The sequence below is a fragment of the Rissa tridactyla genome, chromosome 11, assembly GCF_028500815.1.
Source record: "Rissa tridactyla isolate bRisTri1 chromosome 11, bRisTri1.patW.cur.20221130, whole genome shotgun sequence".
Taxonomy (NCBI): domain Eukaryota; kingdom Metazoa; phylum Chordata; class Aves; order Charadriiformes; family Laridae; genus Rissa; species Rissa tridactyla.
The window spans coordinates 5,504,114-5,519,994 of record NC_071476.1 but is presented as its reverse complement, the minus strand read 5'-3'; the positions used below and the strand labels follow the sequence as shown (position 1 = coordinate 5,519,994).

Here is a 15,881-nt window from a genome sequence, read left to right as displayed (position 1 = left end):
GCTTCCCTCACAGAGGGGAGCGGGTCCCGATCCACCCGGCCGAGCGCACACCCGCATCCCTCGGGGGGGGGGGGGGCGGTCACCTCAAAGGAGCTGAGGCCGCGTGGGTCGGGGACACAGAAATCATGTGGGGGGTTCAAGCAGCGAGGCCGGGTTCAAAGGCCGCCACGCAGCCGCCCTCCTCTGGTGCTGAGCGTTGCCTCAGATCGCACCGCCAATTAACTCCTCCTAACGAACTCGCCAAACGCTGTGTTTAAGCAGGTTGGTGTGCAGGTTGATTCCACTGTTAGGCCTGGCTTCAAGCTCACCTTGAGTGTTTAAGATTAGCTCGCGGGTAAGTCCTGGGGGAGTCATTCCTGTGTGATGCTAACAGGCTCTGCAGTAAAAAACTTAATAAAATTGATTATCTGCCCAAGTCGGCAAGTTAAAACCGCCCCCTCCTCCGTGAGTAATTGCTCTGACAGCTGGAGAGAGCTTGTGCGTTGCTGGGTCCAAGAAAATGGATGTTCCCTGTCCTTGGGACGGGCCCAGGGGGGCTGCTGTGGTTGGGGTGTGAGGAAGGCGAGGTGCCAGGCCTGGCCACCCGGGCCTTCCACCAGTGGTGCAATTCCTGATTCATACCCCTAGAAATGTACTATGGGGAGTCAAGCTCATTCATGCGCTTCCGGCAGAGAGAAATGCTTGCTCCGAGAAAAGCAAAACCCTGGTGTCACAGTTCTGCATTCAGGCAGCGCTGTACAATGGAAAAATTATTATTACCAACTCCTCTAGCAGTCATTCAGACTGAGAATTTAATAAATCCAAAGAGATTGTTTTCAGGCAAACGCAAACCCAAACTGAGGTGAAAGTGGAACTGAAACGCAAACTTCAAATTTATTAACTCATAATGTTTTATCTAGGGAAAATTACAAATCTCTGAAGGATAGTGGATAAAGTGAAAAATTAACGAACTCATCCCTTCCCAGAACAGTTTTAGCAAGCTTTACCTCTAAAACAGCAAGATTTTGGAACTGAAGCAAAACCCAGAATATCTAAGGTGTAGCATACATTTTATTGAACAAGTGCTGGTGTCTTTTTAATGTCAGTCCCCCGAAGTACTAGCAAATATTACTAAAATGCAGGCATACATTTGGTTTCATGTTTTTAAAATTTCCATTACAATTTGTTTGCCAGTGAGTTTAAGCATTTAAATGTGATCTGCACTAGAGTGAAAATCCTGTTTCTCTTGTTTTTTTTTTAAGAAGAGAAACTAAGATATGGAGCATTGATGGCTGTTTGTTGCCACGTGTTTTTTTAAAAAACTTTTTACCTCATAGTCCTTGTCATACATCAAATCTGTCAATGCCAAATATGGCTTTGGTGCCAGTGGTTTACTATTTCTCATTTAGCATGTAAACGATTGGTTATTATTTATAAAACTCACTGTAACATCTGCAAAGCGTTAAGAGTTTTCCCAGCATCCACTGATACAGCCCCTGCCTGAGGAATTCTCTCAGACCGCAAGAAGCAGAAAAAAGAGAGATAAAACTATATATACAGAGAGCGAGCATGCACACGTGAACATGCATGCAGAAGTGTTGTGAACATGCAGAAAATACCCGTTGACCTGACACTAGCCAACTGTACCAGATAATTACAGTTTCTCACTGATTTCTTATTCCAAGAGGACTGTCTAGGAAGGGTACCCGGATTTTATGGAAAGCTTCTTGCTGAAAGGCCGATGACAAACCAGTGGCTGATATCCCTGGCAGGGCAGAGAAGATGGGACGTGACAGGATCGTGTTATCCACCTTCCTTGCCTCATTGCCTCTTCTAGGGTTTTACTAGGTCTTTCCTACCTTTGCTATTTTTGTCTTCCTGTATAAATAGATGACAGGCCCTCCAGCAGGGTATCGCAGCTCAGGGACGTCCTGTGTAATGGGAAAAAAATAAGCTAATGCTGAAGAGATTATCAGAACTGACTACCTTGAAGCAGGAAAATTTTGGTTCTAGGGTATATTAGTTCTCTCCTGTCGGGAAGAAGGACCTTCAGCCTGGAATAGAAGAGGTGGAAATAACTATTGTTCGTTATGAAAAATGCAAGGAATGGGAGCTAGTAAAAATCTATTGCAATCAGAGGTTTTCAGCTGACAATTGAAAGAGGAACAAATCTGTCAGAAGAATAATTAACTTTTTGTTTGAAACCTTTTTGAAGAAGAAAAGTGGTGTGTAAATGTTGTACCACCTTCACATCAAACATATGTAAACTAAAGAAATTTCACTCTGAAGCAAAAGCCTTACGGCAGATTTTATAGATCTTTTAAACAGATTTTAGTTTTATTTTTGCAGCCTCTATAGACAGGCTGCGAAGCAGTTTCAGCTATTGGTCTTTGTGCTGAACAAAGTGCTTTCAAAAATACCTGTAGAGACATTCAAAAGAAAAGCCGTATTGAACGCATTTAATTTTCCTTCCTGTTCAGGAGGTGGCAGTGCAGACCCAGCAGTAGAGGAACGTCAGCTGGAATTTAAGTGGGGTCTCCGAGAAGGATAAAGTCAGGAGAAATTCACTGGCCATGACAGGTTATGCAGTGCAAACAAAGGAACAGCCCCTCTAGAAATGGCCGTTTTTAGGATAGGAATAATCTAGCAGTGAAGAATCAAATTAGTCTTTAGAAAACTGGGAAGAAAACTCATTTGAGTGTAGTTACAGCTACTTCTGCTGTCAACCCTTATGGTATTTACTTCTGTTTATATGTGATATTTCCTTGTTTAATTAGACTTTACAACACCAAACGTATGCACAACTTGAGGAGAGTGCAACACACAATGCAACTATGGTTTAGATTGCTTTGTATAGCAGAATACGTTACAATGCAGTGTAATTATCCTAGTGGGACACATTTGTGCATGTATGAAAAGCTACATTCAAAACATTTGCTTCAAAATGCAATTTTCCATGGTCCCCCTTTCAAATGCTTTGCAGCAGTAGGTGATCCATCCTCACAGAGCTCTTCAGGAGACGTAAATCTCATTTAGTTTTCTCATTGTTTGGATACAAAATTTAAAGCAGGGCTTGTCTGCATGGCCAAAGCCTCAGAAAGACTCAACAGCAGAGCCAAAAATTCCTGGCTTTGAGTACTTCCAGTGCTGTGCTTGCTTTCTCTTAATTAAAGATGTATTGGTTTTGTTTTTCCTCCCTCTGGTTAGCGTCAGAGGCTGGTTGATTAGTAGTTGTGCTTTGCCTTTAGTTCTTTGTGGATTTCTGCAGTTCATGGTTTGGTTTTTATACTGATGGAGAGAATTTTGTAGGTCCCCTTGGCTGGGTGGTACCAGCTGTAGCTTTGCTTGGGAGCGCAGGGACAGGGTAATGACAATACTGCCTGTTTATAAGGGGCTGAACTGCATGGGCATGGAAAAACCACCAGGAGCACTTCGAAGATGTATCAGGGAAAATATATTATTCATCTCACAAATCACTCTAACTACTGATCAAGGGAGCCAGTGTCCTAGATTGTTGTGGCATATGTAAATTCAAAGAGATAATAGGAGCTTGGATGGGTGGATCAGCAGAAAGGCAAAGTGAGAACCCACTGACAGTAGTATTTCCACTCCATGAGAGTTTATTTTTGAAAAGGATAATTTTTTTTTTCTTTTCATATTAGGCAGTAGAATAAAGGCAAATATATTCAGCCAGGTCAAAAAGAACAAGATAATAGTTGTGGCACTGGGACACATTATCCTTGTTAATGAGTTATTAGAATTTTTTCTTAGAAAAGCAGTGACCCAGAAACTTTGTGTGAGCACGGGCACTTGCGTTCATTCACACGTGCATTGGTGAAAAGTTGTGGCCAAATATGACGGTTCTCCCTGAACCGTGACCGGTGGCAGATCAGAATGGCCTATGCTGCCCTCAGCATGTTCATACATTGTATTAAGATATTAAAGGCAATCGAAACGGCATGCCTTAAATGGCTGGCAGATTGCCGCTCAGGCAAGATGTTTTCTCTCCCGTGTTAAGGCACGGTGTGATTTTCCGGTTGGGATCACCTTGGGCTGAGCTGACTTGATCCATTCCCTTTGACTGCACAGCTCACAGGGACAGTGGAAACTCGGACTTTTCTCACTCTGTGTTTGTGGCACAACTGAGGATTGAGCCTTCCGAGGATTGAAATGTTTTAGCCTAATAAAGGCTTGGGGGCTTGGCACTGGGAAGTCTGAATAAGCTACAGTTTACAAGAAATTCAGCCAGGCGACTTACCAGTGCCTTTTAGCAAGAGTCTGACACCGTAAGAACACTGCGCTGAGGAAGGAGGTTGTACATCCCACTTCTGCAAGCTTTGGAGTCAGAGACGCTGCTTACATAGAGCAGGAGTCCTCGCTTGGTAACGGCAGGCAGACCCAGGCTGTGCTGAACAGAAGTAACACGCTTACGGTCGCAACGTAGTGCAGATGCCTAATGTTACATCGAGGGAACTCCACCACTTGCCCCTGCCCTTCACCTCTCAGCCTCTTCTTTATTTAAAAGAATTTTAAGCTACTTGAAGCAAGGATTTCTCTTGCTGTACATTATTACTGAAACGGGTCCTTTGTCTCAATAAAAGCTTTCAGTTTACTGCAATAAAAATAATAAAAGAACACATTTAAACATTGGTTGTACCACTGAGTTTTATAGGAACAGACTGTAAATACTCAGGCCCAATCTCAGCTTTTTCCTCTCATTATGAAGAGTTTTAAGTCTATGACTCTTATTTGGGAAAATACTTTATTATGGGAACTAAGAGAATTTATCTCTTTTCCTTGCAGTGTACATGCAGTGCAATGTTCTCAATGTGTGAGGATGAAGAGAGATGCAGTAAAGTGGAAACGAGCAGAGCAGAAACCACAGGTACTGTTGTGCCTCCACACATATTCATGAATTGCTGAGCAGAGTCAGGGGCACCTTTGTATTTTTGGAGTTTCAAAGCAATGCGAGTTTCCAAGTTTCTTTACAGCCTATTCTGTAGATTTGTCGTTGTTGAAATCTCTATTACAAATAAAACTGAAGAACAAAGTACATACAGCTGAGCCTTTTTTTTTTTTTAATTATTATTCTTATTTGACACTCACATTACAAAATTTAGAAACCATAGACAGTTCAGGCAAACTGTTAAAACACAGTATAAATTAGGGGGGTTTAATATATAAATTCTATACATAGGTAAGTTAGCTCGAACATGACTGACAAAAGGATTTCATAACAATCTTACCACAACTGTATAAAAAGGCATGGGAATAGGATGGGCACTACCATCATGAATGCAGGTTAAGACATTTTCCACAACAGCTATAAAGCGTAACAATGACCATGCTATTCTTGCGGTGTTTATGTGGGGTACAGTATGCATATTACCATTAACATTTTGCAAGATCTATGTACAGTCACAAAATCATAACAGCCACTTTCAAGTAACTTTACTGTTTCCTGCCTGTGCAATTAATAAAGTGTCAATATTTGTTCTGAGGACTTCTAACAAAGCTACATGGTTTGAGTATTATGGATGGTAGAAGGATTTTAATTTGACTTGAAAATGCTAATTGGAACATGAATTTACTTAAAGGAAAAGATAACAGGAAAAGCACAGTGCCTCATAACTATTGCTTACATGATCAGTATATACCAGTCTTTTAATCCATTTTTATTTTCTAGCTTGATTCTTTTTAAAAAATAAAATGATAATTTAGTTCCCATTTTTCTAAGCACAGTTGTAAAAAGAAGTTACACCAGAAGAAATGTAAAATTAAAATTTTGATACCTTAATGGGGTAATTTTTTGAAAGGACATGCTTCCCAGGTGACCCTGAACATGTTATTCAACCTTTGAAATTCTCAATCTGAAAGTAAGGACAGTTCTGCTCACCCGGTTTTACTCTGTGGTTTTAAGTCTGTGACTAAATGTTTTAGAATAGGTTGTTCTTGGAGTTTAGGTTTAAGACAGCTGGTACTGTCACTGTCCCTAAAAGTGAAAAAATCTTAAAATCTGATTTCTCACCTTTATAAGCTGATGAACACTTGTTAAGAGTTCTGAAACCCAGAGGATAATTTATTTCCATCTGTGTGTGTACTAACAATAGTCTTTTTAGAGACAGACTCCTAAGGGAAGTACTTGTACGTTTGTAAGAATCGTATCTTGAAGCATGTGAATTTAATAGCTTTCTGTGTGCATCTTTTACTAAGTTTTAATCATTAGGAGGATTCTATTGGAACAATTCCTCTAATTCAAGGCGAGGACAGACTGTAAGTGATAACCCAACTCGGGCTGTTATAGAAATACATATGATGTCAACCGTCCAGACTACAGCCTGCGTTTTCTCAACTCTGTTTCCCCATGGGCCAAACATCAAGAAACCATCATATGCTTAGTTGTTTCAAAAATACTGGAATTTTAGAAGCATAATTAAATAATGAAAGCAGTGATGTAGTACTGACCAGTACCAGTTCATTGAGGAAGTCACATTTCTCTGAAAGGTAGCTGGACTATGGAATTTTCTGGTCAGAAGTCCATTAAACAGGCTTTGCACATTTCAGAAGGAAGTTTCCTGTACAGATATTTAACTTATAGGACGTATGAGCTCTGAACTCTAAGTCTTCTGCATTCAAGGTGGCCTGGGAACACTCTTGCACTGCAGTATTAGTCTGGGCTGGCAGTTTTAGGGCTACAGGGATGAAGGGAGGAGGACTCCTATTCTATCATGACAGCTCTGGAGTATTATTATAGAGCCCTTGTATGGCAGGGAACTAGAAAAATGTTCCTATGGCATTTTGCAAGAGCGAAATACTGCTTCTGCGGAGGGAAAGGCATCGAGGGAAGAGCGAGCAGTCTAAGCCACTCTGAATTTACAGCATTACAGTCTGTGCCTGCCCACAGTGCAAGGCAGGGGATCTAGACAGGAGTTACTCATACTTAGCTTTTTTCGGTAGCTGAGGTTATAGCCTGAGTTTCAGTGTCTTGCACCTGTGCAGAGCATATGAAATACCACGCATACAAGCTATTAGCTTCTTATCTACATCTTGCATAATATAAAAAATGCAGGATGTGATGCCTTGTATGAGCATTAGCTTAATGTATTGAGTATTTTTTGCAAATCTTAATATATGCAAAAAGAATTGTAAAAGAAATACCAAACAGATTATCCTACAGATCTGTTCCATCAAAAAAAAGGTAACTTGTTTGCTGCCTCCTCTGCTCAGCTCAGAGCTCAGCTGCTCCACACAGCAGCTAACAGTGGCTGCAGGGAAAGGGACACACGATCAGGCAGTGTGTTTTCTTTCCAATGTACCCAACATCAAAACAAAAGTATTGGTACAGCTTTCTGCATCCGTATTTCACTGTATTCTCTCCTGCCTCAGCCTGTCCAGCTGCCACTGATATTATTAGGAAGATATGCACACATATCTTGTTCCACTCTGCCACCATGCTGTGAAATATGAAAGTTAACAACCATCAATATATTTCTCATACTTTTTAAAAGTATTTATTTTTCCATGTTGCTTAGATCTTAACATCTCTGTCAACTAAGTAACAGATTCTTCACTGTTTCAAGTCCTCTAGAGGAACCTCTTTTAGTTCGAAAAATTTTCTTGTAATCATCCTGTTGGATGGATAAGGAAGTAGGCTTTGCCCCAGGTGAACTTCCGAGAACTTCTTACCTTTCAAAAGTGATGTGTCCCAGCATCAGCATCCTGTGTCCCAGCGCAGGCTCAGATATGAATTTGCATGTCAGCTTCGTACAGTATCATCTAATCCCCTCTGCATCCCCCCTGTTAGTGTATGTGCTGCCATATGGACACCAGATACGTGTGCGCTGTTCCCCAGCCACGGTTCAATAATGCCCTGCACCAACTACTGAGGTAATTTCACTCAACGGATAATGCTAAAGAGACAAAAGAAAAGAAAGTCTTTGGCCCACAGTTGAGCCTCTGAGCAGTGACAAAGGGGCTTTTCCCTGTTTCCTTGTCACTCCCTAATCCCACTCTGCAATTACAACAATGGAAATAATCAGTTCACAATAAAAGGGGTTTTAATTTCCAATAAAAGAGGCACCTGAGACAGTAAGGCTAATTTCTACCAGTCTAAAAGGAAAAAAAAGGTTCTTAAAGCCAGAAAGTCAAATTTTGCTTTCAGACGTGAATTAATTCCTTGGATCAGATTTAGTCCTTGAATTCACTGCTGAAACTTCAACAGTATCAAAGAAAACTTTTGCTAAGGCTGGATTTTCACCCAATTAAGTGCAACCTGCCCATCTGAGAGTTGCACCCGGCTCAAAAGAAAGGCCAGGGACTATAATAGTTGTCAATGCAATTTAATCCCTATGAATAACTTAAAACTGTACTATAGTTAATAATTGCAGGACTGCTCCAAAGCCCATCAAAATCAATTGGAGTTTTTGGGATCAGTCTCATTCTATGGAACACAGTCATTGTTAGGCCAGATACTGGTAACTGTGTAACATTTCTACACTGATATGCATAACAATATCTTTTCTACTAACATGTCTTCTTTTTGCTAACTCCAATTACATAGTCAGCAATCTGAGCTCTGTTCTAAACTGGATTTACAGCTGCGTGCAAACCAGTGCTCACGTGCTTTAATGAAAGGTGCGTAAACTATTGCAATAGAACATGACAGAGTAACCAAGGTATCAGCAAGGGACTGGCTTGATTTTAAGTGAGTGATTATCTTATCACCACTGACCACATTGTAAAATATTTTCAAGCTGAGAAAAATAGCTCTATGCTTAAATTGTTTCTTATTTGAAGTGCTTTAGCAGCTGTGTCCACGCTTTGTTAAAGTGCCATCTCGGCAGTGGCTGGGATCACAGTCTGCTTCCAGATCTGTGTGTCCTCTATCCACATGGGGAGCTTCCAGCCAGCTGTACGACAGGATTGTGTTAACGGCCCAACAGAGGGAACGGTGAGATGCTAAACGCAGCATACTCTGGTGCACAGGGTTCTCGTGTGCTAGACTCATTTCACGAGTTTTTTGCCCTCAAAATTCAGTCATGCCCAGCAGACCTACATCCATGCACCTTTAATTAGGTAATGTGACTGATGCTGATGTGAAATTGAGGGCAAGATGGTATGATTAAGCGTCTCTTGAAAGGCATTGAGCAAGTTAATCTACTGACTTCAACACAAGCTGAAGGCACACAATTCCCTCATTGTTTTTCACTGGGCTTTTTATCTACCCCATGTTGCAGAATGGCACACTCAAGAGATGAAAAAACAGGACTTTTGCTACAACTCTGATTACCCTAGAGGAGGTGCAGAAGAGATTTAATGTATTTGGGTCTTTTAAATTTTTCTGTATACACAGGAGCTAAGTGAATGCTTTGGAAAGGCTCTGTATCATATATTCACATCTTTCTAGCTTAGGGTTCGGATACTAACACTACAGACCTATCGGTCTAGTTTTGCTCTGTTCTCTCTGTGGCATTAGTTCAAGCAGCTGTCAGGGAGGCAAATCCCCTGAAAAAGGTGGAATTAGCAAGCCATGACATTACTACTAGCAACTTGTCTAGATGTTAGTCTGACTACATGCCTTACAGTGGCTTAGGAGTTGGTGTTAAGTGATACTGCTTTCTTTTCAGCATGGCAGGAGTTCTTCACATGTTTATAGCAAGAAAACATTAATTTTTGGAGGTGCTTTTTCTCGTTTTCATGTAATGTTAATACATTTTTTGAAGAAATCTATTCCCCAAATTGTCATCCTTTGTTTTCAGTTGTACTCGCACCTTGTAAAACCTTTTGGTGAAGCAAGACTCTAACCACTCTTGAGTCTGGAGCTGTACACCCTCATTAGGTCAAATATGAATTACAAATGCAACTGACAGCTGTAACCTTAAGGCTTTACATTGTTTCTATTTAAATCAATAGGATTTTAGCTACGAAATTATGTGAAGACGAGCTATGATTCCTAAAGTCCATTTTTTAAAAGTGCTGTCCTCTTGTTTTAAGTTGCCCTGTACTCTCATCTCCAAGTCACTTTGCAAAGAGCAGCCAGCATCTCTGGAGATCAAATATTACAGACCAATATGCCATGCACCTCTATAAAGCAATAACCGCCTCAGTATTCACCAAGAAATGAGGATGTTTAGCACCTCTGAAAAAAGAATTCTTAAATATGTGATGACATAAAGGCTTAAAGATAATTTAGTGCTTCGGACAGTCCCACTAAGCCCTTAATACCTACCTAAATCTGACCTTTAGGCTTCCATTTTGAGCACTGAAGTTTGAAAGTTTTGGACTATGATAGTGGTTTAGTTTGCAACAGTGATAAACTTTATGAGATCTAATTTAACTCATACTTACAAAATTGCTTGAATTCATGGAAGGTGCCCAAGAATATAAAGTGTTACCATGAGAAATCACATTTTGATTCATCTTCAGGGTGTTATCATCTCGGCTGTACCAGCCTCTATTGGCTCATTAGAAAAGGAGTGAGGATTTGCATTTTAAGAAAGGGACCATCCACCTACACTGGTTTTCAGATAAATAAAAAACCATTTCCACTATGAAGTCACGCTGTGTCTGTTAAAAGGAAGCAGACATTAAGGAAAAATGACCATTTAGCAAACACACTTAAGCGTTAGCATTGTTGTAGATATGTTTATGGTTATTGCTCTGGATTTGGTTGGAATTTAACAGGTTTTTAATGGCATCATTTTGGAAATGGTTCCTCTTGAAGGAATGACTATGTGTGAACGTTTCTCTGTATAGCTCTCAGCTCATGTACAAAAATTAACAAGCAGCATATTAACAGTATCACCAGAACAGCGATCATTCCCTGGCTAGAATGATGTACCATCCTTACACTTAAGTTCTTCTGTACAAAGCTTGAATGAACACATGGACATTTTTATGTTCCCCCTGCTTGAATTCATACGCTGACAGACCTATACGAAAAGGAGAATGGAAGTTCCGCTTCAAGCCCTACGTATGCAAGTCTAGAAGAAGCTGTCCTGCTCATCTCAGCAATTGCAGGAGCAGCAGATTCCAGGCGGCCATGATCCAGACTGCACAGGTTTTCACAGATGATAACCCAACGTAAGAACTGCCCTGCAAACACTACCAACCTTTAGTGTATCGCACAGAGCACGTCTCCGGCTGCTGCGCTCCCGACCTGCTCAATTGGCAGAGCTGCCCTCAGACACTGGCTCACCGATGCCTCGCATTTCAACAACTCGCTCAGGCATGGATAACTTTTGAGGCCTGGCAGAGGGCAGGAACGGTTCCAGTTTTCTGGCTAAATGCATAGGCCAACCCAGCCAGGTTTTGTGATTAGCCTAATTTTTCAAAACACTACAGCCACTTGCAATCACTCTATATTGAAATAAAAGGGTTACACACTTCTGTGGTAGACAGAGAAAGACCGGAACGTCTGAGAAGGCCAGCATCAAGTCTGTAATAAACTGCAAAGTTCAATATCACGTGGCATTTAGGTTTCATTTAAGCTTTTTGAGGTCTTTTCTGGGGCAGGTAGGAACATTCCTTCCACACGTAATTAGTCTACTGTTAGGGCTTAGTTTTGAATCTAATATCCACATAGTTCATTATCATTTAATATATGTGTTACACTAGCACCTTGATTATTGTGTTGATTATTGTACAACTTTAAACACAAGACATAGTCCCTACTTCGTATTATCTGTAAGGAAATGGTGAACATGGTTTAGATCCTAAAAAATAAAAAAGAGAAAAAATGGTTATCTGCTCATGAATGACAAATTCTTTAGTGCATTCATTCTAGTCTGAAACCCTTTTGTCTTTTTAAAGCATACCACGTCATTCCCAAATTCAGAGCAATCGCCCCTCACTTCCTGTCCCCTTAGTATCACGTTGCAAAATAAACAGTACTGTATTAATTGGAACCTGATAGATTTTTTCATATGGTAATGCAGTATCTTTTTTCTTTAAGTGTGATAAAACCCTCTAAAAGATGCAACTCGGCATCAACAAAATTAGGGAATACGCTACATACATTAAATAGAGGTAAGTTGAGCCCAGAGTCATTTGCTTCTTCAGTTCAACATTAGACGTGGGCGGGGGCGGGGTGTCCTTAAGTAATACCGTCTACACTCTGTTCCCTCCTCAGATCTGCCAAGATTCACAGTAAGAAAAGCAACAACAGTGGTGGGAAGAATAACTAAGCAATAGTCATACTTCAGATTGTTCTCTCTAAAAATTCATGGGGTTTGTATGATTGTCCCATGCTGATGCGGTCTATATGTGACATACACGTATACATATGAGTGAGCGATGTCAGTTTTCATCCGCGGGAAGCTTATACCTGTAGCAGTCACTGCTTTGTTCAACAAGGCTGAGGGACTGCTAATGTAAGATTTAGTTCGTCTTTCTTCATTCAGCAATTAACCAGATTGCTGCTGTGTCTGTGTTTGATTTAATTTTACAATCCTCAGAGAGTTTAAAGAGCTGCTGTCTGAAGCACCTGCTTCTGAAATAGTAATGTGTATTTTTTGCTTTCCTTTTTTTATACTTCCGTTCTCTTTTGCAGTACCATGGTTCTCCACGCTCCTGGTTTTCTTATGCTTTCCTTCAGAGCAAAAGTTACAGTGATCCTGACGCAGTTTGGGCACAGCCACAAATAGTCTGTTTGTCCTTCCTCTCTGTGTCTCGTAGGTAGAAAAGCGTCATTGTGCACACAGTTCTGTTGATTTCAGTGGATGAATCCAGTTCATCCATCATGTCAGGCAGTCAAAAAACCCAACAAAAATCTCAAAGAAAAAAAAATGTCTAAATCCCAAACAGGCATCTTTGGAATCAGTAGTGCAAAATGTTTGTGGATTTCTTTTCCTTGACCTACTGCAATAATCTCTTAATCTTCAAGTCTTTCCTAAAATAGTGGATCTGTAAATTTAAAGCATAAGAACAATGAAAAAAAAGCAAATATAAAGGTGCTTGTTTTTTTTTTTTAAATCACTCTCTTCAGATTCTCACTTACACCGAACCATTGCACACCTCTCAGAAGATCCAGTTAACCTACGGCATTTTTCATCTACATCAGGCCTCTCTCGCATGGGTACAGCACTGGGTAAATGCAGTGTGGAGAGTGGAGAGTACTCTTTAAATGGTGGATAATTTGAGATTACGATTAGCTTTTATCAGTGCAGCCTCAGCTCTGAAGATTAGTTTTAACTGGAAAAGATCTCCAGCAGAGGTCACATTTTAAATACCAGCACTTTGCAAACTTTGACTATCAGTGTAGCATTTTGGAGGTACCTTAGAAATGAGCTGATAAAACGAGTGGTTACCTTAAGGATTTCCACCTGTCCTTCTCTGTCTGGTTTTCTGGACTTTCACTTTCATAGGAAGCCAGATACAAACCTGGAAAAAGTAAATATGTGTTATTTCAAAAGCAACAGTAACCCCCTGTATCTCTGCATCCTTGTATGTCCTATATTGTACCATACAGCAAGAGAAACTTTAAAACTTCATGGTCCACCCAGTAGCTGGTAATCAGTAGGACGCTGATGTTTAGCTCACGTGGCTACCTTTGGAAAGCTGTTAGGTTGATTTTATTGCAACAGTAAAAGAGTCCAGAGTTAAAATCTGTTAGCGTGACCTTCTTATATAATACGAAGCACTTAAACGGTCTCTGGTTTTGCAGATAGAGGTCTAGGCCTGTTTACTCCATCACAGCACTGCTGCCAAAGTGTTATATAAACATTAAAAAAGAGGGACAGGGAGAGCTGACAGCTAAACAAACAGACTTTTTAAAAGTAAGGCTCTTCCCATCACTTAACACAACGCTATCTTCCTCAATCTTTTTAAAGCTTATGGGGGCATGGTATCTTAAACGGATACAAAACACCCTCAAGGTAAGAATGAGTTACAGAAACCAGAGAAAGAACACAGCAGAAGAAAATAAACAAGTCTTTCTTTTTTCTGCAAAACTTTGCACTGTAGGATGCATTTTATGACACACCAAAATGTGTTTAGGCTGTAGAGTCTCCTCTGCAAAAGCTGGCGGTGCATTAATATCTCACTGTCTTCGCAGATTTTTTTTTTTTTAATTTAAGTAAGCTGTGACTTGCATTTCACACGCATTTCTTCACTTGACTGTTTAGCGATGCTTTATTCTTTAAAGCTGGAACCATGTCAGTATTCAAGTCTGCGCTACAGTTCAATTGCATTTTAATATTCCAGTGTGGGCCCACCATCCCGCCGCGCTGTAACAAGCACAGCACAGCTGCGTTTCACGTGCCGCTGCTGCATCTCGCCAATATCTTGGCCCACCTTTTGCTCAGGGCAGGTCTGTCTGCTCTGCGCGTCCCCTGGGTAACAGGGAGCTCTACTGCGGCTCCTGCACAGGGCATCTCGTGCAAGCAGGGTGAATACAGGGGAGGGCAGGAGAGAGAAAATCTGCAAACAGTTAGTGGGTTGAGGTCACCCTTTTTTGGTCCATCAGCCTGAAAACTGAACGTTTATCCCTGACTTTCACTTTCTGTCCCTTCAGAGCCTAAAACCAGAACAAATGCCTCCATCCTATCTCCTTTTGGTATGTATTACTTTAGTCATATTAATTGTTCTATTTTGGCAGCCATTCTTAGGATTTAGGCAGGATTTTTGAAGCAGTATTTTGTGTTCTGAAGTAGTCTGTGAAATAAAACCTGTCAGGTCTGATTAACTTGGATTTAGTACAGAAAAATGCCTATAGAATCGAGAAAAAATAAACCCAACACCAGTATAGCTTATGGGAATATAGCTACAGACAATTCTGTGCGTGACAATGTACCGAGAGGCAAATGACATAAAGCAATGTGAAATGACACAGTCTGACATGCTGGATACCAAATTGAAGAGGACAGATAAGTATAAAAAGACAATCAGAGAAATAATGCCAGACCAGGGCTTTCATAGCTACAGCTTAAATTAATTACTAGAAAAGATTTTCTTAAAAATTCTTTTCGGTAGCTAACATTTTTCTTTGGTGCAGGGGGAGAGGTCAGCTGGACTACCATCGCCCTGGGCTGCGTTCACTGAAGAGATGACAGTGTTGGTTTGCGGAAGAGATTAGTTCTGGCTCCATCAGTCACAGAGTGAGTGGCTAAGGGACAGCTGACATTCACAGCACTCCACGACACGGTTGTGTGGCCTCTTTTTGTGATTATAAAAGTAGGGCTGCAATGGCAACTGCCTAGACAGTGCCTTATAGAGAAGTTATGGACAAGAGAAAAGCAATCAGGCAGCGGCTTCAGGAGCTAGAAGGTTATATTTGCAAAACCGCGTTGATAGGCTGGGGATAAACAAGCCACGTGACAGCAACGCTAGGAAAGAACCAGGACTGGTCAGTGGGAGACATCACCAAAGCATGGATCAGGCTGTTAATTAGTAGTGATGGAGAGACGTATTTTCAGTGATTAGAGATTGTACATAGTCTTACCATCTTCAGTAAAAATGGGAGCAGTATGCAAGTAGTGGATGATGTTAGGGTCTTGTTCAAAGGGACATTCCACTTGCTTCCATGTTATAAATTCTCCTACTTGCTTAGCCAGTTCCAGAAATTTCTGTAAACATAAACCCATTCCGCTCAGATACAGTAAGGTTATCTCACTAAAACAACAACATCCAAGCAGAAGACTGAGATCCAGGATCCCTCGTGCCAAACCACAAGGAGATTTGGAGAAAAGACCCATGTATGTTTTGGGTGGGTACATTTTCCCAGTTCATTTACAGGGGAAAGAGAGAGGAAAGGGTGCATTACATTTCTTCTTACAAGATGTCTCTGTTTGTACTTAAAGGAAAATGTATCCGTGAAAAAAGGTATAGGTTACACATATGTACTTGAGAATAGAGGCCACCAACTTTGATGGAACAGGAGGGAGCAGAATTAGATATTAATTACA

The 15,881-nt window shown here is 40.8% G+C and overlaps 1 protein-coding gene and 1 long non-coding RNA gene across 3 annotated transcripts in view; one reads left to right on the top strand and one right to left on the bottom strand.

Moving 5' to 3' along the window:
• The first annotated feature begins 26 nt into the window (after window positions 1-26).
• On the top strand, window positions 27-15,435 carry LOC128916251 (uncharacterized). The gene is made up of 4 exons (XR_008468878.1): window positions 27-334; window positions 4,783-4,864; window positions 14,492-14,533; window positions 14,972-15,435. It is a non-coding gene; the product is annotated as an uncharacterized LOC128916251 (long non-coding RNA).
• RASGEF1C (RasGEF domain family member 1C) overlaps window positions 4,906-15,881 on the bottom strand; it is an 81,580-nt gene continuing 70,604 nt past the window's right edge. For both annotated transcript variants that reach the window (XM_054217631.1, XM_054217632.1), the window contains exons 12-14: window positions 15,419-15,542; window positions 13,287-13,359; window positions 4,906-12,882 (exon numbers count right to left, since the gene is read on the bottom strand). In XM_054217631.1, the coding sequence (XP_054073606.1) occupies window positions 12,858-12,882; window positions 13,287-13,359; window positions 15,419-15,542 (222 nt within the window). In that variant the 3' untranslated portion in view covers window positions 4,906-12,857. The remainder of the gene's footprint in view (window positions 12,883-13,286; window positions 13,360-15,418; window positions 15,543-15,881) is intronic.